The 25,122-nt window shown below is 51.4% G+C and overlaps 1 protein-coding gene across 2 annotated transcripts in view; it reads left to right on the top strand.

Annotated features, from left to right (window-relative positions):
• Positions 1-25,122, top strand: part of GRIK4 (glutamate ionotropic receptor kainate type subunit 4) — a 206,264-nt gene that overhangs the window by 171,913 nt on the left and 9,229 nt on the right. For both annotated transcript variants that reach the window (XR_008749915.1, XM_055819424.1), the window contains exons 11-14: positions 6,485-6,592; positions 7,606-7,809; positions 16,737-16,850; positions 24,457-24,566. Coding sequence is in view for 1 of the 2 variants with exons in the window: in XM_055819424.1 (XP_055675399.1) it covers positions 6,485-6,592; positions 7,606-7,809; positions 16,737-16,850; positions 24,457-24,566 (536 nt within the window). In the remaining variant the exon portion in view is untranslated. The remainder of the gene's footprint in view (positions 1-6,484; positions 6,593-7,605; positions 7,810-16,736; positions 16,851-24,456; positions 24,567-25,122) is intronic.

Raw genomic sequence — 25,122 nt, 5'->3', positions numbered from 1 at the left:
CTACCATTATGATGAAAAGAAAAGAGAAGGGGAGAGGAATGAAATCCAAAGGGAAGGAAGAAAAGAAAACCAGTGATGCATAATACAGCCGCTCACCACCCGCTGACGGGTGCCCAGCCGGTCCCCGAGCAATGATCGGCAGCCCCAGCCAACCCCCCCTAGTTTATATGCCGAGCGTGATGTCCCGTGGTATGGAATACCTCTTTGGTTAGCTCAGGTCAGCTGTCCCAGCTGTGTCCCCTCCCGACTGCTCGTGCCCCTCCAGCCTCTCGCTGGCAAGGCCTAAGAAACTAAAAAGTGCCTGACTTAGTCGTTGCTAGGTAATGTTTATACTAAAAATGTCAGTGTGATAATCAACATTGTTCTTACACCAAATCCAAAACATGATAATGCACCAGCTACTGAGAAGAATATTAACTCTGTCCTCACCGAAACCAGGACACGCTTCTGCTCCCTCCTTGGTTTTATTCAAGCTGACACTCTGCCCATTTCTCTTTCCCTCTCTCTCCTTCCCCTCCCCAGCTGTCTCCTTCCATCTATCGAAGCCACAGGGACTTCCAGCTCATCAGCTTTAATAGAGAATTCACCAGATTTTGAAGCTGATCCAGCCAGCAAACAAATTAAAGACATTTAGATTTTCTAACTTGCTGTTGCTTTTGGGCAAGGAGAGACAAGGCTTTTTGACATCCAGTTTTTAATACATTTATGTAACGCACCAAACGTGTCTTTTCCTGATTTAGCTTAACAAGTGGAAATTTTCCCACAGCCATATGAGAACTGCTCCCTGTTCATAGGATGCATGATAAAGCACAAGCTCATTAATGTGTTGGTGATCCATAGATCTGACAAGGACCAAGTTTGTAAATGTCATCTTTTTATTTTTTCCCTTTCTTTACCCCATTAAAAAACATTGCAGCACACCCCTCCGTTTTCAGCGTAGTGTTTTACGGTAAGCCGAGAGCTAAGGTTTGGGAGCTTCACGGAGTAGGGAGCGGAGAGGGGCTGTGATGTGTACAGCCCCAGGGAAGGCAGGCGTGCAGGGGGGACAGGGGAAGCTGCTGTCCTGCCATGGGCACGTTGTCCCCAGCTCTGCCTGTGACCCTTTGCTTTAGCCCGGTGCTAGGTGCAGCTGCTTGGCCACCGTTCAGCTAAAGGCTCTGCTGATGTCCTGAGACAGAGCAGTGGAAGTGGCAGGGGTGTCTAATTGGTATGTTGATGAGATGCAGATGAGTTACCAGCCGATAGCTCTGAGACCCTCGGCAATCCCGCCACATCAAACCTTTTTAACTTCGCAGTGGCTAATCAGTCTCAAAGGGACTTGTTCCTCTTTAGCTGTTACCCCCGGCAAGAGTTCAGGGACAGATTCTGCCAAGAGCTGAATGTCGTTTGCCCCCCAGGACCCGACGAACTCGGTGTGTGTCACCATCAGTCGTGGCTGTGCCAGGTGTCAATCACGTTGTCTGAAGGGGATGTCTGGGGAGGAAGGGGATCGCAGGGGCTGCTGCGTGGCCTCAGGGGTGGGTTATGTGCGTGTCTCGTGGTTGTACAGGTTTTAATAGCTGGCACTCCGTGTGTCCCGTGCTAACTTCTATGGACGAAGCTTTTGCCTGCCCGCCTTGCTGTCCCTCGCAGCAGTGTCCTTCAGGAGCGCCAGCCACATGGCAGCCCAGTCCTCTCAGGGCTTTCATTTGTTTGTTTTATTCCTTTTTCCGCCCCCAGACACCCCCAAACCCCCTCCTCTTGGGGCCAGTGAAGGCACCATGTACCAAGTACCTACTTAATTGCGTTTCCTCCTGACACAGCGTCTTTCCCCTTGGTGCCCACAAGGCTCAAGCGCTGGCGCAGTGAGAGCGATAGCATTTTGCTCTCCTTCCTCGTCCTGGGGACACTGAGGAAGGGGGTGATTAATGCAGGCTGTAGGACAGTGCTTGCTAGTTAGAGCCCAGAAGGTATTTGCAGTGGTGGTCCCCTGCCTGTTTTAAAACACCTGTATTCAGGACTGGCTGTACCTTCATTTTTAGCTGGGGAGAGGGGTGGTAAGTACCTGTGGCACCTTAGAAGCTTTGGACAGGTCTTGCTGTGTCATCTCTCCCTGTCACCAGCTGCCATTCAGGCCTGTGGGGCACTGAGCACACCATTAAAATCATTAGTTTGAGTGGTATTTTGTCCTCTCATGCCACAAGGAGCTTGACAAGCCCAGGCATCTTTAACGTTGCTGCTTCTGAATGGAGGAGCTGAAGGGCTGAAGGAGCGAGCCAGGAATGCCCACTTGCGTTGTTGGCCGCTGGTGATTTTCTGCCGAGATGATAAGTCTTTAAGTGTCCCTGACCCAAGTAATGCCTTTTGCAGAGCAGCTGGCTTGAGGGACCTTGCCTGCAGTGGGGATGGAGCAGTGTCACACGAGTGATGGCACTTCTTGCTTATTCCAGGCTCGAGGCTGGTTGGGCTGGTTTGTGCTGAGACGGTGTGTTTGCTCCCTGCCTGGGACAAGGACACATGGCAAGGCAGACCTGCGGGCAGGACGGGCAGAGCGGGGCTGGCTCTGCTTACAGCGGAGGGCTGAGCGCAGGGAGGCACCGGGGGGTGCAGGAGTGACCCCGCAGGGGGCTGCAGTGGGACCACACAGCTTGAGGACGTGGAGGGAACTTTCTCCATCCAGGCCGTGGGCTGTCACCAGGTCAAATCATCCCTCTCACAAGGGTATCAAGCTCCAGCTTGCTTCCAGGTGGTTGTGTTGCCCTCGTTGCTTTTCTGGGAAAGGTATGCAATCACTCAAGCTCCTCTGATCATTAGGAACCCTCTTTTAATTTTCAGCCTGTTTATTTCTGGCTGGTTTATATCTATTTATTTTTGTGCCAGTGCTATCATTTTAGCTTCAAAAGCTGTTCTACCTCTTTGCTATGGACCTCCTCCACCTGATGTATTTATACAGACCAATCATATCTGCTACAGAAAAATCCCGAGTCCTAAAATCTCTTTAAGTCCTAGTCCAGAGCCTTAACAATAGGATCATCTTATCCATGTCCACGTAAAGCATTTGATTATTTTCTAATACATTGCAGATGAATATGTTTTCTGTTTTTCAGAGGCTCTTTATACATAGATAGAGATGATTAAAATCACCTTGACATCCATCTTGCAAGAGAGGGAGAGATCTGACGATCCCAGACATCCTCTGACACATTACACTTCAGAAACAGCGAACAGCGAGAGGAGTCAATTAGCAGCTTTATCATACTGCGAGGGGGACAGTGGTGAGCTGGAACAAGCCAGGATGGGGTGGAAGTACCCTGGCACATGGGAGTGTTTGGCTTTGGTGCTGTGTTAAAAGCAAGGTCAAACCCACTGCACTGTCAGAGGAAGCAGCAGTCAATTAGTCTCAGTATGCCAGCAGGGGAGGGACAAATTTGAGAACAGCGAGGGCTGTTAAAATTAAAGTTAATCTGTCACTAATCTCTGGTTGTGAAACCTGGGAGAAAAAAAATTAGGCAATGTTTATGACTGATCACTTGCTCAGAGAGGCAATTGCTGCAGAGGGTCTGCTGTTTAGCAATCACAGCAAGCGGCAAGCACCTTTGTGCAGGCTTGGGGAGGACAGCTGGGATAAATCCATCCCATCACACTGATGCAGACTCTGCACAGGCCAGCTGGAGCTGGACTCCCTGTCCGTGAAGAAGTACATGGTAAATCTCCCAGTTTGGGGCAGCTGTTCCCAGAGATGAGTCCTGCGCTACAACATCACTGTGATGCTAGGAGCTCAATGGTAGTTAACTCACACCATGCGGTCAGGAGAACAGGATGCCCGAGATCTGCCCTCAGCGTGCTCCGACACACCGTCACTGTGCCTCCGTCTCCCCGTCTGCCAGGTGAGGCTAATAACCCCCCAGCACCTCTCCCGCTAGCAGGGAGCCTCCGAGAGTTAATGCTTCCGACACTTTCAGAAGTCCTTGCCATGACGGGTGCTTTTAGCAGAGCATTATTAACGTTGGCGAAGGGGCTGGGCTGACACTCAGAAGAACAATCTCTGTTGTGTTATCGGGAGTAAAACAAGCCCCTGTCCCCTGCCAGAGACTTGGCTGGCTCCGTGCTGCTGCATCCCGGTGCCTCGGCTCCAGGCAGGGACGGGAGCAGACGTGTGTGATGTCCTTTGCTTTCCCTACCTGCTGTCCTTCCGCAGGGCCGTCGAGCATAAGCTGTCCTGTTTGCACTTCCCACTGCTCCTTGTGCCTGCGGCCACTTTTGTAATGGCTTGTGAGTGAGTCACTTGGGCCGGGTTTGCACCCACAGCCAGGAGAAGGAAGGACCCGGCCCTTTCCTCACCGTCCAGAGCAGCGCAGTCTGCCGACAGCGTAGCAGCACGGCTGCGGTTTCAGGTCACGTTTGGCTCAGATGCACAAGCTGAGAAGTGACTCTGAAGTCCTCGAGCCATCAGTCATGCCAGAGGCAAAGCGCTGCCAAGAAAAACAACTGAGTGCATGGAGTCAATCCTGGGGCGGTGTAAATCAGCGTGCCTCCCATTCATTTCCATGGGGGTGCATCCGCCTGGCCCGTAGCTCTGCATCATCTTCCACCCACCCCTTTGAACATAATAAGATTACTCTATGACGGAGGAGAAATCAGTTTGTTCCTACCACCCTGACAACTGTGGCACAGCGAAAGAATAACCTGCCTCAGACCCACAGTGCCCGAGACAGCTCGTGTGGGTGCAAGGGAGCCAGGAACAGATTTCTCTGGCACCAAGGCTATGGGGAGCTGTGGAGACACCCCTGAACGCTGGGGACACCTCTTAGGGCTGTGGCGGCTTGCTTCGGTGCTGTCAGAGGACTTAGGCTGTGGCCAGCAGTCCAGCACACAGCGGGCCGGGACCTGATGGGGCAGTGAGGCTTTGCAGGAGAAGAAGGAGAGAGAAGAGGTCTCGCAGGCATCTGGCCTCCCTCAGCTGCCGCTCTCTCCATGAGAATAAACAGAGGCTCTTTTAGGGAGCATGAGGAGAGCCTGATCTGCATGCTCTGGACGAGCTGCTGGAGGTGCTCATCCTCCTGCCCAGAGCTCTGAGGGAGGGAGATTAGGCTCTTGAAGTTAAAATTAGGTTTTGCTGAATATTCCTCCCCCTGGCTGAAGGCGGTGGCTTGTTGCATTGCATCACAGCTGAGTCACAGTGTCCTCCCAAGCGCTGGGGGACTGGTCCTTGCCACCGGTGGTGGTGGGAATTAGGTTTGCTGCAGTGGCACTATGCTTGGATGGGTGAATTAGGCTATGCATGGAGCCACTGGCTGTGACAAGCCTGAATCAAACTGTTTGGAGGTTTTTAATCATAGTAGTTGGCATCCATTGTAGCAGATAGAGGAGATGAGTCACGGCGCAGCACCGCTGAGAACGTGGCTTCGTTTCACAACCTGCCACCAAGGTGGAGCTGCTGCTCGGGGCTGGAAGGCACCTGCCCCGTGTCAGCGCTGCTGCCCTGGGGTTGCAGTGGAAGCTGCAATACTGCGATACTCTCTGTGAAGTGGCATTTTCCTCTGAGGAACTCACAGTGCCTCTACCAACCTTTAACTAATGACAGCGATGCTCACAGGACAGCAGGAGGTTTTTCTTGCTTTCAGGCAGGTGAAACCTTTGTTGCAGAGACAGTATAAGGCAGGACGGGAGCTGGAGGCAGGAACCCCCTCTCCCCGTTTCTGGGCTTTCACTGTGGATCACAAGACTTCAGCACTCCCTGAAGTTCTTCGGAGCCATGTCTGTAACACACAGCGCCTGTGTGAGGAGCTCAGCATCACCAAACCTGACCCTGCAGTGTGCTGGTGGGGGGGTCCCGCTGCGGGACGGTGCAGCTCAGCCAAACCCCGGCTCTGGCATTGCCTTTCCTGCAGCCTTCTGTGAAGCTCCTTTTGTGCCCTGTTCCCTCTAGGAGCTGACCTCCAGAGAACTGAGGAGGTGAAGGGGTCAGGCAAAATGCACCAGGCTGAGAGCAGTGACCAGGTCTTCCTCCCGCAGCCACGACCTGGCTGCCATGCCGTCGTGTGAGGGACGGCAGAGGCTCCCAGCGCATCGTGCTGGGGGGATGAGCGTGCAGGTTTGGCTGTGTGGGCACCGCTGGGTAAGATGGACCCATCTTGGTGGCATCTGGGGACCACGCAGAAGGCTGCTTGGCTGCCGTGAGCCCCAGGGAGCTGCCCACCACAAGGCTTTCTCTCGGTGCAGGGCTTTGCCGCAGCTACAGGCAGGACACGTGGGAAGGCAGCACCCGCTATGAGCAGGGACAGGTTTTTGGCATCGTAGTGCAGGTGGGGGTGTGCCGGGGCCGTGCACCAGCGGGTTAATCTCTCTGCCGACCTGTTGTGGGGGTGCATTGTAAAGGTAATGGAGTGTTCATAAACACCTCTTCCGGGGCCAACTTGACGGTTGTCAGTCACCAGAGCCATATGGCGGGTGCATACTGTAATCTGCCCTGTAAATTCCCTTATTGTGTTGTTTATCTCTCCAGATCGGCCACTGGCATGTTTCTGAAGGACTCAGCATGGACAACAGGATCTTCTCTTCCAACATATCAGACAGTCTGTTCAACACCACACTTATTGTCACCACCATCCTGGTAAGTGAGTGGGTCACCTACCGTTCCCATTAGCTCCTCGCCAGCCCAACGCTTAGGGGTGTCAATCAGCTAGAATATTACTCCCTCCTCCTGCCCCCTTGGCCCCCAGCATGCAGCATTGCACACTGATTTCATAAAAAACAGACAATCAAATCTCTAATTACAGCGCTGAGGACAATTCATGACAGTGTAATTAAACTCAAGTTGATGTTTCATATGGAAATGATATTTGATGAGTTCAGAAGCAGCTGGGGAGAGGACTGGGATGGGGCTAAGTTACCATTTTACACTCATCTCTGAATGATGTTCTTGTTTTGCGTACAGCTGGTAAGTTGGAAGGGACAGTTGTCCCTTCTACCCACAAAATTACTGAAATTGGCCAAGATGGGTACAACCTCTATGGACCGAGAGTTCACATCTGCAGGCACCACTGTCTTTATTTGACAAATTCCCCTGCTAGGGGCTGCCTGTCCCATGATTTTTTCCAGTGCCTCTGCTCCTTCCTTAAAGATGCTCAAAATCCTGAAGAACTGTGGGCATTATTTCCTCGTGTCCCACAAAGTTTGGTGAAAAGGGGGACAAACTGGTGAAGTGGCTCTGTTCCAAGGGAGGCTGGGATCTGTATGTCCTGCCATAACTTGGAGCAGTCACTGGGCTGCTCCAGCATATGCCAGTTGGAAACAGCCCCCAAAGCATGATCCCTTAGATCTGCTTCATATCCTAAACCTCCAGCACATCCACGACACAGCAGGAGACGGTGAACACCAGTGCAGAAACAGCTCTGGTAGCTTTACACCACCTGGGTTCCCAAGCAATCAAACCAACTTTCCATATCTCTTATACGCTGGTTGAGAGGGCTGTATTGGGACGGGAGGTTGGCCTGGGTGCTCTTTACACGAGCCTCTGCCGTCACAGCACTGCCAGAAAGCCCACGGCTCTGCCCCATGCTCGGCGCCGTGCTGGTGGGATGCCTCGGCTAAGATGGGAATGACAGCTGCCCAGTTTCAATGCAGGAAAACCCTTACTTAATGCTGAAGTGGAACCATCAGGAGCTGGAAGGCAATGACCGCTACGAGGGCTTCTGCGTGGACATGCTGAAGGAGCTGGCAGAGATCCTGCGTTTCAACTATAAGATCCACCTCGTTGGTGATGGTGTGTATGGAGTCCCTGAGGCAAACGGCACGTGGACAGGCATGGTCGGGGAGCTGATTGCTCGGGTAAGTGAATTAGCTGCTCCTTTTAACTGCGCTCTAGTGGGACTTGGCAATGTCCGTGCTTTATTAAGTGCTCCAGGATGATAAGGATGGATGGGGGTTTTAGAGGGACTTTTACCAGAGGATCTCCATTTAATGTGTTATGCCAAATGGCAGGCGTATTTGTTGTGTTGATGTGACAGCGTGTGACATAGTCGGGCAGGAGTCGGGGCCCCTGGGCGTTCTAGGGGTGCTCACTTTGTCGGAAGGGAGGCCTGGGCTCCGGGGTCCCTGTGTAAGACCTTGATACAGAACGGAGGATTTTTTTTCCCCCAGTGGAAAAATTAAGGAAAACTCAAAACAGGAAAACATGCAGGCTCTGGCAGGGGTTGGTAGGAGCTGAAGAAAAATTACAAAAACACGCTGTTTGGGAGGAAAGCAAGTAAGAATCACATTTCTACCCAGAAAAGTTTTGGCAGATTCATTTCAGCTTCTTAACTTTGAGCATTGTTTTTGGAGAATAACATTTTTTGTTTGCTTCAAGTGGGTGCATCAAGATCTTTTCACGGCTCTGCTTTGCGGCGTTACTGCACAGCAGCTAGACTGAAGGATGGATGCTTTTTCTGGGTTTGACAACAATTCTGCATACATGTGTGCTCAGTCAGCCTGTACCCCGCTCCCTCCCTGCTCTTTGTTTTCCTCCGCTGCTAAAGGTAGTCCTTCCCCAGGGATCCTGAAGCTTAAATACAGTTCACAAAATGCTCTGAGATCCTTAGTAAAATAGGCTTAGCCAAAGCTAACATTAAGATTGATGGTTATTTAAGCCAATACTTCCTCGCTCACCGATTTCTACCCTGCCTTGTTATTACCGAAGCGCCTGTGAGAACCCAGTGACAGTTTCTCAGCTGGTGGCAAATCCGCAGTGAGGTGTATTTATGATAATCCACACCACTGTGCGAGAGGAGCCCCTGAGCCACCCCATCATTATCCTCACAACAGCAGCACATCCTCCTGCACAGTGGAGGGGTGAGGGCCTGAATCCATGCCCTGTGGCTCTGGGCAGGGCTCTGGGGCTCCTGCCGCAGCTTTCCTCCCGGCTGTGGCGATGCCCACTGGCATCAGGCTGCTTCTTCCCTGGGTGGCAAAGGGGACCTGGCTGATGCTTGTCCTACCTTAGAGGCTTCAACTGAGTGTCTGAAGACAGGTGGGAACAGCTCTAGGTCTAGAAGACTTGCTGAGGGTCAGGGCCCTTCCCCGATGGAGCCATAGCTCTTGATGCCAGCTGAGATCCCACCTCCGTCTGCTTCTTCTAAAGAGCCTTCTGTACGGTTGTTTGCAAATGCTCTGGGCTATTGGCATAGTTTTTATACATCTCTCCCTCTCTCTCTGTGTATATACACACACAAACACACACTTAGAGTTCTGCAACGTTTCTTTTGGGAGGCACGAAGGAAGGCGCAGAGAGCAGCGTGTGATCTATGCAAACAAAGGAAGGGAACAGCCATCAAATTTTTGGCCTGCTAACCTTGGCAGTGCCTCTCCATTAAATGGGAGCTTCTGGATGGTTCTTTTTCTTTAGCAAAAGTGTTTTAACTTCATCTTCACATAGAAGCCATTTGTTTCTTCTGCAGCTCGAGCCTTATTTAGGAGGATTTTTACTTCTGCCTCAGCAGGGCAGAGCTGGCAAAGTCTGTGTGAGGCTGAAGCAAAAATTAGAGAAGAGAAAAAGCTTTCTCTGCTTTGTTCTTCCTAGGCCCTTTAGAGTCTTTGTAATGGTTTTGGTGAGTTTTTGATCAGTCCCAGGATCTGGCACTTTGGATCAGGTCAGCCAGGGCAGAGCTGGACACGTGCATGCTGTGGTGTGTGTTCAGGGTTGCTTGGGAAGTTGCTTTCTGAGGCCATTTCACTGCCCAAGGGGTTCCTCCTTCCTTGACAGCCAGCCCCCAAGGGGGGTTGTCCTCAGTTCCATCCGCTTGTTCATCCCCTATCCCATTTCAGGACTGCTCAAAGCAGAAGGTACAGCAGATCCTATGTTGGGTGCACACATTCCTCCTTCAGTGGATTTATCACTTTGGTGCTTTTCTCCATACAGCCTTTAGCACAGAGAGGGCATCGGCTGGGACACAAACCTGTCATGGGTCAAAACTTCCCAAATCCTACACAAAATGAAACCTCTGCACCTGTCTGTGCGGTGCTGTATTGTTGTAGGAAGGTGATTCATCCTTGACCCTGATGAGCTGTGGGAACGTAAAGTTCGACTCGCATGCACCTAGTGTGCAGGACCAGGTGGTCAGAAAATTATCCAGCTCCATGCAATACCTTTCCACTACAGTTTCTTTTTTTCCTCTGTTATGCCTCTGTGTCACTGAATCTCTGCAGAGCAACTATAGGCTTTGTGGGAAAAGCGTTTCATTTTATTGCTTCTAAATTAACCAGCTATTGATTTATTCTTAAGTGCTGAAAATTCTATTACAGCTAATTGTGCACTGTGATATGATTGAGAAGGATGCTATATGAACATAAATTTGTTGTTGACCCAAATTCACCAGTACATATCTTATCGACCTGCTCACAAAACTAATTAAGAGCTAAGGAAGAGGGGGACCACCGGGATGGCTTGGGAGATTAGTGGAAGAGCTGTAGAGACTCCTGTGTCTAGGTCAGCAGTCTGACTCGTCATCCGATCAGGAAACCTGTACACTTTGTGATCAGCTGATGGAGATTTGGGTTGGGAGAAATCACTTAGAAGGACTCGAGCCCATTCTTTAGTGAGAGATGTCACAAACTCAGAAACACTGAGCTAATTGGTCCCTCTGTGCATGCAGGGCAGGGAGGCTGAACACCCTGCTCATTCCTTGAGCGAGCAGGGGAGTAAAGCCGCTCTTAGGCCAGGGTGGATTTCCCCCGTTAGCATTGCTGGCTCTGGCACAGGTGACTGCAGCCTCCAGCAGTTCAGCTGACACCGTACACATGTGCTATCTGTAACAAGCAAACAAGGGGGAACAGCAAATCTTCCGGTCGTCTCTTTTTTTTGCCATCAGAGCCTTAGGGGACAATAGGGCTGGAAGAGTTACGTCTTGCTCCTTCCCGCTGCCGTACGGCGTCTGGCTCAGAGTCCCTGATGGTTGTCTGGTATTCCCTGCTGAAATGAATTCACTGGTCTGATACAAGCCAACGAATGTATTTGCAGGGCAATGTGACAGCCTTCTCCTTGTTCTGCCATGGCTGCCTTTGCTGTCTCGGTAGTGTAGTGCCGTGGTGGCTGTGCTCGGTGGCTGTGCTCAGTGCCTGTACATCAACTCGCAGCAAGCTGTTGGCGCTCGGCTGCCTTGCTCCTCCCTGAGGGAGATGGGATTGTGTCGGAGAGATCCCTCAGCAACAGTTTCTGAACCTACCCATCTCGGGAATGCCCCTAGGGAACAGAGCTGAGCTAACAGGAGATGGTGCGGTTTGGTTTTGCCAGGAAGTTTTGTTGGCAGGAATCCAATGCTGCAGTTTTGCTACAAGACCTCCCAGAAACCTCCCTCAGAGGATCCCTCTGAGCCAGCTGGGACCAGTGCCCTGGCTGGCTGGGTACCAGCGCGAGGCAATGCTCCCCTCCGCAGAGGACCCATCCCACTCACCTGCAGCAGGGTTCAGGGGACGGGAAGGACAGAGCAGCCCTGGCAGAAGCACGCTTTGGGCAGACTGGCCGTGTGTTCTGTGCAGCCTGTATCTGCTGCCCAGGCTTCCTCTGGCATTGTTTAAATAACGTATCACTTTTGGTGATGGTAACAGCAGATCCATGAGTGCTTCCAGGGCAAGCGTATTTGGGTGAGGCTGGTGCTGCTGTAGAAGGCACCTTAGGGTGCCTGGAGCGAGTAGGAGATGACTGGGGACAGCATCCTCCTGCTCTCCCCTTCTGCACAGCATCATATGGGAGTGAGATGTTGTGGAATAATGCTACACCTTTGGCGTCTGTGTCAGTGGTATGAATCTGGCTGGGATCAGCGGTGATCATAGCTCTTTCTATGTGAGCTCTAAGTGAGGGAGATGAAGCTGTCCATCTTCTGGCCTCAGGAGCAGCAACACCAAGAACTGAAAGGACCATAAAGCTTTGGGGTGATGGTTTTTTCCAGCTTGCTTGCTGGTGATCAGGTGGTGCTTTACAATCAGAGGTCCTGTCCCTTCAACTGCTCCAAAGATAGGGAATGGCAGGAAGGGAGAAGATATTTCAAAATTGGCAGAGTCCTGCTCTCCGCTCGGCAGTGGGTGTTGGTGTTCAGCAAGAAAAGCTGTGCGTGGGCAAGGGGAGGGAGGGGGAGTCTGTTTGCACGCTATCGCACTGGCAAGTGTGACATGGGGGGGCTCAAGAGGGTGGGAAGTGAGGAGGCGTGAGTTGTTGAGCAAACACAGAGAGGGTATGGGCAGAGAGGTTTGCATCGCGCTGCTGATTTTGCCAAAATCACACACAGGATGGTGGGTGTGGTGTGAGATGGTTAGGTCTCACTGCTGTTCCCTGTGGGCTTAGGATCCCCGTTCCTGGTGTTTCGCCTTAACTGGCTTTTGCCATAGGCACGGTGAACACCTGGCACAGACTTCTCCCTCCGATCTGTAGAGATCGTCCAGGTGAAGAAAGATGGGTGAAGGCAGCCTTGAGGCTGACATCTGTGATTATTGCTGGTCATCCCGTCCCTGACTGTGGCTTGAACGGAGGGCTGCAGCCTCCAGGGTTTTCAGGCTGTCACTTTTCATATGGCAGGATTCATACACGTCCTTTAAAAAAAACCCAAACGCTGGTTTTGAGTGACCCTCATTTGGCCCTGTTTTTAAATGCAAGAATATGCATCCGAGCACACAACCTGGCTGCTGCTCACTCCATCACAAGGAGCTGCACAGCCCAAAATAGCTCCTGTCAAATTGGATGAGCAGCTGGAGCAGAAGCAATCAGTACATTGATACAGCAGCTGAGCCATACCTGTCGTGCCATGGGACAGATCTGCAGATGCAGGGAGACTGCTCTCTCACTGCTGTGGTGGTGCGGCAGCTGCTGCCCAGCTGAGCGGGCTGCAGCCAAGCTGCCCTATGGTGGCTGCTTCTTATTTCACAGAGTTGCACAGAATAGCAGAGGACCTCCAGAGATCATCCAGTCCAACCCCAGCACAGAGCAGGGCCGCCTCCAGCCGGGTGCTCAGTACCGCATCCGGATGGGTTTCCAGTGGGGCATCTTCAGCAACAGTGCTGATGCGGATGGGTCTGCAACGGGGGCAATAGCTGGTGGTCAAGTGGGTCCTGAAGACTGAATGCTGACTTCAGCTTTCTAGAAGACCCTCCAAGCACGGGGGCAGTGTAAGAAATAGATTTCCCTGACCTTGGTCATGCTACCAGTGGTCTGGGGGTAAGAATGATGCTCTCATGTGCAGCCAAGGGATGCAGCATCTGAGGTGCTGTTCAAGTCAGTCTCTTGCCGCTCCTGGAAGAATTCCCTTCCTTGTGGTCCTAGAGCTGTCCTTCAGGCTTGTTTCCTGCACGTTTGGTGCAGAGACAGCCCCAAGCCTTTTGCCACTTGGACTTTCTCACTGTGTTTGGTTTCCGTAGCTTGACAGGAGGCGGTTCCGGCTGTGGGACTGGAGCAGGGCCGGGACCCCTGCGGTGGGAGGTCAGGTACCCCCGCGGTGGGAGGCTGTGGCGGGATCCTCTCTGCCCAGGCGAGGGCTGACGTCAGGCCCCATTCATCACCATTAGCGCCGAGATGAGCCTTGTCAGCATCCGCAGCGAGGAGGCGGCCGCCTCCGCCGGACTGGCAGTCCCTGCAATTTGCTTCTTAAGTCTGCTTAATTGTTGTTCCTCTTCGGGAGCCTGGCTCAGCCCCCGTGTTTAACATCCTTTCCAGTGGCAGCCGAGCCTGTATGCTAATGCGGGCAGATCCCACGGTTAATGCCAGGTACGCTGGTGGCAGTTCAAACACCAGCCCACCTGGGCTTCCTCTCACCTAGTGAGAGTTTGGCCTTGTTTAAGCAGTGTTTTGTTAAAGAGATGTCCGTCTCTACTCCCAAAATGCTCTGGGTCTTTTCCTTAAGCCTATTTCACGCTGACATTTATAGCTGCAACTGTGCTGGAAGGATGAAAATCAAGCAGTGTTTGGCTCCTCTTCCCTCCATCCTTTGCCTCCTGTTTTCCCTCTCCCCAGGGCCGGGCTGCAGGCAGAAGCACAGAGCACAGCGCATTTCTTCCCCAATGCATCGTTTAGCCTGTAAAATGCCAACTCCTACCCGTGCTCAGGTGGGGAGGGCTGGAGAGCGCTCAGGTTTACAGAGCTCTGTAACTAAGACACACTGACCTCAGTAAATCGCAAGAAGTTTTGTGAACGTCAGGAAGCAAAGTAGAAAGCATGAAATGGATGATGTTCAGGCAATACATTGAATGCCATTCCCAGATCAAAGTTTATGACTGTCAGAAATCAGCTCTTAACATGCATGGCTTCTGAGCCTGCAGGGAGAGAGCGCTTCGGCCACGCACAGCCCCGGTGAAAGCCCCAGGAGCCGGGTCTCCGCTGTGGGGAGCGCTGGCACGGGGGCGGGCAGGTGTGCGCGTGCACAGGGCAGGGCAAGCTGCGAGCTGCCATCGCTCTGGTGCTGGCAAAAGTCCCGAAAGGACAAAAGTTGACCAGGCAGGGCATGAACAGGAGGAAATCGGCTCTAATGGAATGGCAGGACCCTCTGGAGCCAAGAGAAGGGACCTGGGCACAAAACCTGTGTGCCTGGGGAAGGCTGCTCTGCTGTGCTGAGTTTCTGTTCTGCAGGCAGCGGGGTGGGTTTGCATTTTATTTTCCATAGGGAAGAGCAGCTTTCAGGGTGTTGTTCCCTGCGTGATCTGGAAGGGTCCCAAAGGACCATAGTTGGGGGATTAACCAGAGCGCACAAAGTTCCCTGATGACACCCACGTCCCACCCCTGAGAAGGTGGGGGCTAGCCACGGATGGTGACTTAGCTGGGTAAACCTGGGGGCCACCCCACCGCTTTCAGCAGTGCCTTTGCATTGGCCCTTCTCTGGGAATGGAAATGTCCTCAGAGCTTTTGCATGAAACGCCTTTGATACAGCATATTTACCACCTGTTTAGCCTAAGACTTTGCTGGTAGAATTGTGTTCAGTTTGGAGAACTGGGAGAAGAAATCCATTGTCAAAGTAAGCTGTATCTTCACAAGGGGATTTGCTGGGAGAGCTCTCCCCAGGACAATAGTACCTGCAAACCCTTTTAAGTATAGACAAGAGAGGTTTAGGAAGCTTTAGGCTTTCTTTGTGGATAAAATTTCTCACATGCCATGTTCCACGGATGAACTGATCCCATTTTAGTAATCTGCTGGTGTTTACACAGGGCTCAACTGCTCACACACCACATTGTGATTATTGGTGCCTTTTAAAAACACTGTGGGTAAATGGCTGGCTGGGCAGAAATTCTCGCTAGCTCATAATTCATTCCAGCCAGAACCTCCTAGGAATCTCTAATAGCTGCTTGGAAACGATTGCAAAAATCTGGCACGAGGCTTGTCCAATAAAGCAGTCCTGCACGGACTGTGAAATATCACCTTCTCTGTGAGCCCCCTTACTGGGCAGGCTTGCGGATCACCTTGCCTTTCCTTTCCCTCTCCTTCATCCTGCAGGCTCCAACAGTGCTGCTCTTCCCACATGCAGCTCCAGCCTTTCACTGGCCCTTCCTCCCCGCCTGCCAGCACATGAGTGCGCCAGGGGCAGAGGAGGGGAAGGACCCCCTGGCAAGTCCCCTTTCTCTTCAGGAAAACAACGCAGGGTCAGAGAGCATAGCAAGTGATGCACACACAAATTTGCCTTTCTGTTTTTTTACAAGCAGTGCACGGATCCAGGGAGATAAGCTCTATATTTTACAGGGTCTTCAGGCCTGGTGGTGCCTTGGCTTCTGCACAGACCTTATGCAACTTAGGGACAGCAAGTGCAAATAGCTTTTCTTCCCACCCCCTTCTCTTTTTCCACTTGCATAATCATCATCTTGCAAAGCAGGCAAACAAATGTGTAAGGGAATGGAGGAGGTTTCATTTTTACAGAAAGCAATTGCAGACATTAAAAGAGCTATAATAATAAAAATAATATTTAAAATTCAAATCCCTTATCTATATTACAAGGGTATTAACATTGGAAGAAATAATTTTTATTTTTTTCCCCTAATCTCTTTGCTTTGCAAGTCAATCTGGAAAATTTTATGCCAGTCCTCTGAATTTTTTGGAGACTGATCTGCAAGTTTGGAAGTCTGGGGTTGACAGGCTTGTAAACTTCATGACTCGGGGTACGGGAGTAATGATGCTGCTTTGTTATGCTTTTCTACCTGTGGCGCTTGTAAGTAACAGTCTTGTCTGAAGGGGACAGCTGTGTTCAGCAGGGGCTTTGGAAGGGAGAGGATGTATCTTTAGGGTAGTACAATAATTGTTGTCTTGATGGCTCCTGTTTTGCCAGGAGCATTCTACTAATAGAAGGGGCAATCAGGCTGCGAGCCCTTGGGGCAGGGGCTGCTGTTTTGTTCACTGTCAGTACAACCCCTAGCACCGCTGGCTCCCCACTGCTGGCAGCTTTGTGCTTTTCCAGCCTGTAAGTATACAGATAAAAACGCCCAGGTGAGGGAAGGAAAAACGGGGAAAGTGGTCTGGAGCACAAGGTGGGTTAAACTTTGGGGTGTGTTTGAGCAGGGCTTATGCGAAACCCACTCAGGGAGAGGGATTCAGTAGCACAGTCGGAACTAGTGGACATCACCAGCAACACTCCCGTGGTTTCCACAGAGTGTGGGTTTTGCCCCACAGCAGATGCACCCCGTCCCAGAAAGACGGGACATCCATCCTCCAGGACTGGGTGTCGTGTGTGGTCTCGGGCATGGTGCTGCAGCTTTCGCTGCTCGGCGCCTTTCCCAGGCTCAGGGTTCTGATCTTCTCTGCTATCCTTTCTCTCCAGAAAGCTGATTTGGCCGTGGCGGGGCTGACAATTACCGCGGAGCGGGAGAAGGTGATTGATTTCTCTAAGCCATTCATGACTTTGGGAATTAGCATCCTCTACCGAGTTCATATGGTAAGAGAGTTATTTTATAACCTTTTATGTCCCTCTATTATTTGCATGCAAACGTGCCTGGTTATAGAAGAAAAATGAGTGACTCGTAAAAATATTTTGGTTGCTTATTTAAGCGCAAACATGCTTTACCTTTACTTCCTCCTTTTCTCTGTCTTTCTGCCTTTGCTGCCAGCTCAGTGCATTCTTTTCCCGTTGTTCAAACCCTGTTGGCTCCCCTTCCCCATCGTCCCCAGGCACAGGACACTGGTATCAGATCAGGGCTACCAGGGGAGGTGTGGGTATATGGCAGCTTGTGTGGCTCTGCCTCAGGCCTGGCAAAAGCCTTAGGATGGCTTTAGCGTGTCGCTGAGCCCGCCGTGGCGAGGTGTGCTGGAGGGCAGGCCAGGCTGGATGGGCGCAGCAGCACGGCTGGGCAGCACCACCACCACAGCAAACCTGGCCAGGAGTCACCATCCACTGGCACTTCGCAGGGAGGCTGAGCTGGGACAGCGGCAGGGTGCACCGAGCTGGTGCTGGGGCCCAGATCAAGCCAGGAAGATATCTGGGATCACTTTCTTTGCTGTGACCTGCTTTAAATGCTTTACGCGCAGATTGGTCCTCTGCTTTCTTAATCACAGGCAGGAAAGGGGAAAAACGGCGCTGCTGGGTGGCCCAGGGCACCGTCCCGGAGCAGGCAGGGCGGCAGGCTGAACTCCACTGTGGGCAATTAGCTCCTTGCCCTGCACGGGCTCAGCCTTCTCATCTGCCTTCCCTCAGCTGTTTGGTACCCTAAAGATCAGCATGCCCTGCAGCCCAAGGAAGGCATCTTACTCTTAGGGCGCTCCCTGCCCTGCCCGGGTCCTCTCAGACCCCCTTGCTTCTGCGTCGGCCAGGGAGGAGCGAGAAGGGAGGCACGCTGTTGGTCAGCAGCTAGCTTCTGGTTGTCACTCCGCTGCATTCAATACTCTCTTGCAACTCGGGCGGCAGCAGCGGCATGGTTATCCACTGCCGCCCGAAAGGCAGGTCGGGCATTCGGTGGTGGCTGTTTGGCAACATGAGGGCTGGTGGCTTGGAGCAGGGTAGCTGTGAATGTGCCCAGGGGATTCACATGTGCAAGCGTGCATGTGGCGTTGTGTCGTGTCTTTGCTTAGAGGCAATACTTGTCTTAAATTCTCGTGGATTCTCTTGCATTCCCATTTTAGTTGTTCTAGCTTCTTTCTGAAGCTCAGGAGACAACAGATTTTCCCCAGCTACGCCCATATGGGCCAGGCAAAGTCCCCTGTTCCCTGGTGTCACAGGGGGCGAGTTCTGGCAGCCAGGTCCTTTGCATCAGGATGTCATACTATTCCCAGTCTGCATTTTGGAAGTGTGCTCTGTACAGTGCCAAGTGTGATGCGAATTACAGTCTTGGTTTCCCATCAGCTCAACAATAGCAGCCAAAAGGATAAAACAATTTTAAAGCTACTTCTCCCAGCCCCCCTCTCCATTCAGAAGGCTGTTAAGGATGCAGCGTTTGGTATGAACATAAACAAACTTGCACATACATCTCTGTGCTGTGTGGCTTCTGCCAAGAACAGACAAGTAATTAAAATCTAGTTAAAATTCTGTTTCCTCTGGTACGTGCAGAAGTTAGGATCAATGACTTAACTGATCAGAAAGGGTCAGACTCTTCAAGCTCCAAGAAATAAAATGTAACCGATGTAACCGTCCCTTCCCTGCTACACGTACTCTTCAACAGCATCAGCTGCCCCGTGGATCTGGGAGGTGTTCCTGCCAGCATCCCTCGGCTGGAATTATAATTGAGTTTCTTCCTTTCTCGCATACACTTCTAAAGTTTGGGGATTGAGTCCCGTGCATTCTCTGTCTCCACTTTACACCGTAACCTTCAGCAAGTCCCTTAAGGAGGCATCATTCCCTGAACAGTGTGAGGCTGACGGTGCTCCCTCCGGAGGGAAGACGGGAATATTGGTGCAGGGTTTGCATGTGATCTGCTTTATAAGTGCAAAGCATTTGCTGCTGCTTCTGCACGAGCTCGATGTAAATGTGTCTGACACATCTACTTAGAGTGTAAGTTCTTCAGGGCAGGGACCATCTGCTGCTTGCGCTGGTACCAGAGTAACACAACACAGCCATGCTCGGCCTGCCCTTCAGGCATTTACCAAACTGAACAGGATTAATAATTACAGTCCTAAAAAGTGTTTGGCGAATAGTCCCCTGCCATCAGTCAGGACTTGGTCTTCAGCTGCCTGATAAGGACCCGGTTAGGATTTTGGGTGGGGAAGCTGCCCAGTGACCCAGGCAGGCTGGCACAGGAGATGCAGGGCATCTCCCAGGTCTGGTCACCCCGCAGCGAGCCCTGCTTTGCTGCGTGCAGGCGGTGAGGCGCGATGGTGGGGCAGCCTGGGCCCCTGCCCTCCCCGGGAGCAGGGAGCTCCGAGCTCCCCCTTCCTTCTGCAGCACTTGGCCCCTCCTTGTCCAGACCATTCCTGCTTAGCTGGGGGAGAGCGTCTGCGAGCTGTGTGGTAATTAACTTATGAAACTGGTAAATATTTATTTAACGAGGACAGGCAGGATAGCTAATTGCTGTGGTTTCCCTTGAAGGATGGGTTTGCGGAGCGGGGCAAGGCAGCCCCACAGCCCATCTGCTCCCGGCCCTTCCCTTCCCCGCCCCGATGAGCATCTCTGCAATGTTGGAAACTGCAGCTGACGTACGTTGATCACGGCGCAGAGCAGCCATAGCCTAATAAATAACCATAAATAAATCTCTTGCTAAGGAGTTGCCTCCACACCCTGATCTCCTCCCAATGCGATGACATTTTATTTTAATTTCCATGTAACTCCAGTGGCAAGTCATTTCTCCCCCCTTTCTCCTTCCCACCCCGCCAACCCAGCGACAACAGTGTGTGTGTCTCTTATCACACGTAACCAAATATGGCAGCTTTAAATGGGGCTGTCATTTTTCTCAATTTCACTTGTTGTGATATAATCAAGGATGGATTTCCGACACAGGGACTCTTAATAGGCTTTCTCACTTGCAGGCTGCTAAGAGAAAAGGCTTGCTTTGTTTTATAATATTCCCATTCTGACCGGCTGGTGGGACCTGTGGAAGGCAGGAGGCAGGTGACACTATGGCAGGCAGGTGACACTATGGCAGAAGCAGAAACCAGGTGCCCAGTACCACTTCAGGGCAGAGGGATGTTGAAAATCAAGTTTGTTTGTACCATGCACATACTTTTGCTCACATACCTGCCTCTGTGGCAGGGAACAGAGGAGACTAACTAGCACATGATTCTGCCTCATTAGCCCTGAAAGTCTTTTCTATGCTCTGTCTTAAGATGAGAAAATGTAGATTTGGCAAGTATGCTGGAAAAGCTGAGTTTAGGTTATGAGAACTGAGGCTTAAAGTGGTTCTACTTGATTGCTGCAGAAGACACGAAATGGAAGGAGTGAATGAATAGCTCCTTCATTCCAGCCAGAGGAGGCTTGACAGCTGGGGCAGAGGAGCTGAGCACCCCTCCTGACAACCTGTGCCACTCTGCCAGCAAGCCACCTGCCTCACTGACGCAGGGATGGAAGCAACTGCTGGCCCCAGGCATGGCCAGGACCATGGTGCTTGTTGGCCTGTTAGCTGTGGACCGTCTGATGACCCCAAAGGATTCACAGCGCAGGATTCACAGCAGCGTGTGCTTGGGTTTTGCTTATCGACTCCAGAGGAAGGGCTCTGGAGAGGGAGGGCTCTGGATCAGATGTGGTCATCCTAGAACATACACACTTTGTTCCGGTGAGACCGAATGCTCTGCAGTTATACCTAGCACACATCAACGTCTCTGCCTTCCCAGCCTGAGTTTTCTTGCTTTACTTCTGACTTAGAGAGACAAAAGAGAGTTCTCTTGCCTGCCTTTGTTAGGGACAAATGTCTATGAGAAATGACATGGGTTAGGGCTGGCTGCTTCTGTGAGAGGGAGCAGGCAAGCGCTGGGGTCCCTTCGGACCCTGTGTGCGTGCACAGGGCAGGCAGGGAGTTGTCAGGTCTCTTACAAACCTGAACACAGACAAATATAGGACCGTATCATATAGCTCCACTCCTCCTCTTCCCAGATGTCCTGCAAGTTCAGGCTCTTCGGTCGCCAGTATCTGTCCAGAAAACTGGTTCTCTCGTGATGGAAAAGGAAGACTTTCAAGAACAACTGAAGAGGGTAAATGAATCTCTCCTGCTTCCATCTGAGGATTTGCAGGAGGTCTTCATCAATTATTGGACATTTTCAACATTTCTATTCCAGGAAAAATAGCTCTTCCAATTAACAAAGCTGTATTGGGAACAGCTAAAAATATCTGACAGATTCCAGATATTGTCATTCCCATCTTCAAAACAGACAGATAAGAGAGAGTTTGTGCCCTCCGTGGGAACAGAATATCTTTATTCTTATCCACAACTGTGAATGAAAGGAATATGTAGCAGCAGCCTGAAAATTACTGTAGCTGAAAAGAACCAGAACTACTACTACTGTAAAGTCACAGGAGAGAGTCATTGCCAAGCCTGAGACTTAAAGCTTCCAACGCATTTTCCTTAATGAGTGTAATTTATTGACAAACTGCCCCAGAAACGTAGAGAAGACATCTAAGCCTTAATTACAGGAAGGAACTTTGTTGCAGGAGCATCTCATGAGGGAGCCTCGGCTGAGGCACCGCCAGTGCCTGGGAGTTTGATGCCAGGGAGGGATAAGTCACCTGGAATGATCTGCTGCTCGAGAACCTCCAGTTTGCTTGGCGGAGGGCAGGCAGTAAAGCCTTGCAGGTTCCCATTGCCTCATTTGGTTCTTGAGGGTGTAAACACCTGTGGAAGAACAGAGGCAGCTGAGGCAGGTTAGCTCTAGATGAAAAAGGAACCAGGCACCTGTGGGGCATCCAGAAAAGCCATGCAGTTGCTAAGGAGAAGAGGTTCAAGGATGCTACCTTTGGCATCCTGTTGGCATTGAGAGGTCCGTGATCCTCTGGGCGGGACTGGAGGGAGTGCATCCTGGAGCTGCAGGCCACTCATGAGATGGTCTCACCTCTCTGAACTAGTGGGAGGAGCTCCAACAAGGTGAGCAAAGGTCGGTACTGGAAGTGAGTTCCTCCAGGATGCTGAGGGTGTAGTCTCCAGCAGCATCTCTGATTCTGAAGGGCCTTGGTTTGGGTGCAGATGCTGGCTGTCGCAGGCATTTGTCTCTCTCTGAGTTTATGGGAAAAATATAAGGAAAAGCAGAAAACAGCGGAAATTGACAAAAAAAAAAAAAAGAAAAAAGGAAAAGGACAAAAGAAGAATGTAGTATCTTTTCACTTTTTGTACCTCACCTGCTTATACCAAGCACAATAAGGTAAAGCGGTAAGGAAAAGATCTTATCTTAAAGAGAGACTCTGGAATTATACCTGGGAGAACCCGAACCTTTGCTTGGGAAGTGACTTTAAATTAATCTGAAAATGGATGCAGGATGGTCTGAACCACTGATTCTTAACTCATCTCTTTTTGTTAAAAAGCTTAATAAGCTTTTTACCTAAATGTCTAAAAATGGTAATGTAGATCCCAAGCTCAAGCTCATTTAGTCCACGAGGATACAGGGGTAGGATGCAACGATGTGGTGGGTCTTTACATTGTGCAAGACAGAGTTTGCTGAGATGTTACAGTCCCTCTGGAGCTGAGAACATCACAGTTTCCTAGATATTTTTAGTAGAGGAAGATTTTTGTGCAACAGCTTAGCCTTCAGAAGAACTACCAAGACCTTGTAAAATTCAGGTTCTGCATAAGATAGGAATACTTCAGTAGTAAAACTGTTTTTGACTAGAAATGGAATTTCTAGTGCTGGTCTGAGACTGGAGAAAGGGAAAAAAAAAAAGCAGCTATGTTTCCTGGGGACTTTTGTGAAAACAGAAAATTATTCACCACCTTTGGATTAAGCACAGCTTTAAAATATCAGCACTCTGGTCTTTGATGGCTCTGGGTTTGCAACGGCAATTGAGGTGAGGTGTTATTTATTACCAGCTATTATTAGTTTATGTGGTGTCACAGACAGGCAGCGTAAGGCATCGGACTAGGGAAAAATGAGGCCTCTGTGTGTCAAAGATGATCCTCAGCAGAAGCTTTTGTGTAAAGCAAGCAACCTACAGCGGAGCAGCTGCCATGCTGCAAGTGCTGGGAAACGGCTGCTGGAGCGAGCTGCATTGAGCAAACAGTGATAGACGCTTTCAGCACACAACAGAGCAAGGTGCCAGTAAGAAATACACTGACAGCCTGGCCGAGATGCGATAAAAGGCTGTTTCCACTCTGACTTTACAGTAAAAGCCTTCTCAGGAGCTCTGAGTCGTGGGCAGCTTCCTGGCTACATGTGCTTGGGGGAACTGTAGAGCTTGAGGTCTGGTGATGCCGGGACCGACTGTGGTGTGGGGCAGAAGATACAGGCTCCTGTGAGCAAAGGGCTCGCATTCCCACGGGGTTACCGCAGGCCTTTAGCCCTGCGCTGGGAGCTGCATGCTTTTGCTGGGAGTCTCTCAAGAGGAGACGAAATGCCCGAGATAGAGGAGCATTGCCCGGATTTGCAGTGTTTGGGGTAGAGGGGCATACCAGGGGTGTGCAGTGCTAAAACAAAGCGCTTTCTGCTCTGCGTGGGTATTATAAATTGCACAGGAAGCAAAAGAGCACTTCTTTAGTCCTGTGGCTTGTGCTGTATTTCCAGCTCGCCCATTGTCGCCCACAGTGGCGCTGAGTGTGGTCGGAGGTAAACTAGCGCTCTTCCCACCCCGGAGGGGCTGCGTACGCAGAGCTGGTGGTGGCGGGAGAAGTACACTCACCAGAAAGTTAATCCTCCCTTTGCACAAATTGTGCTACATTTGACAAGATTTCAGTGGTGGCAGTGTCCTTGTGAAAATTTAAGGTACTTTGAGAGAAGATCAACTTGCTTTTATTAGCAGTGAGGCCTTATTTTTCAAGGAAAGGTGGTTTGCTGAGAAAAAACAGGAAATTCTGACGCATCCTGGAGATAAAAATATCATGTTCCCTGAGATAAAAGTAATAGTTTTATTGAGTTTTGTGGAGAGGAAGCATTTCAAGGCTGAAGAAAGCAAACCAGAAATATTGCAAAAGTATCTTTTTTTCTTTTTCTCCCCACTCTGCTTCGTGCAAAGGATCCCACCCACCTCTGCGCTGAGCGTGCTCTCCCAGGGGAGCCCCCTCCTGCCCAGCAGCCATGGTGTGCAGCCTGCCCGGGTGGGCAAGGGCTGCGGGTGGGGGGCTCTGCGGGTGAGGGGTGCAGCACATCCCACCCTGGGGAGGGCAGAGCGCTGCGATTGTCTCGACTCTTCTATCAATTCACCTAGTTCTTTGCCTGGAGGAACGAAAGTGGTTGAGGTGGGCAGAAGAATAGTCTAAGGAGGTGAATCCCAGCGAGGAGATGCTGCAGGACCCGGTCATTTGTTGCGTTTGCTGTCACCTCTTTCCCCGGCAAGGCTTTTGCAAAGCCCTGTTGATTTCCCTTCTGTCGCTCTCATCTGTTGGCAGCGTCAGGGCAGGTGCATTTCTGTCTGTTGTTTCCGGGTGAACTATTTAATTTGTAGAAGTACAAGCAGGTCAAACTCCTTTTTGTTTCCCTTCCAGGGCCGCAAACCTGGTTACTTCTCGTTCCTGGATCCTTTTTCCCCTGGCGTCTGGCTCTTCATGCTGCTCGCCTACCTGGCTGTCAGCTGCGTCCTCTTCTTGGTCGCTCGGTAATGTGGCTGGCGGTGCCTTTTCCTTCCTCACGGTGCCATCTAGCGTCCCGCTCCCGGACCCGTGGGGGCGTGTGTGGTGAGGGGCTGGGGGGGGGACACTGGGGACACCCCCCAGGTCAGCAGTGTGGAGCGGGCAGTAAGGGGGCAGATGCCTCCCAGCCCCCTGCCCTCCGCCAGCTGGGGACTGGGGCTTTGCTGCTGAGCGCCCGCGCAGGCACGTCACCGCTGCGTATGGCAGCCCTGGGATGGCCTGGGAAGGGCTGGGATGGGGCAGCCAGGAGCAGCGTGCCGCCAAGGAGCGTACTTGGCCACAGCGGAGGGTGCCGACGCGGAGAGCTGCGTAGGAAAGGTGGGAGTAGGGCTGGTGCTGGGCAAGTGGTGCTGCTCTCTGTAGATGCTGGATCTGCAACAGATAAAGCAGCCACGTGTCTTGGACGGGGAGGGTGGAGGCTGGCAGGTACCGGCAAATGCGTTCAGAGATACGAACACGAATGCCAGTAGTGATGTTTGGTTCCTCTGGCCTTGTAAAACCCAGTGTGTACAAAAAAGAAAA

This window comes from Falco peregrinus, chromosome 15 (assembly GCF_023634155.1).
Source record: "Falco peregrinus isolate bFalPer1 chromosome 15, bFalPer1.pri, whole genome shotgun sequence".
Taxonomy (NCBI): Eukaryota; Metazoa; Chordata; class Aves; order Falconiformes; family Falconidae; genus Falco; species Falco peregrinus.
This window is presented reverse-complemented; position numbering and strand designations above follow the sequence as displayed.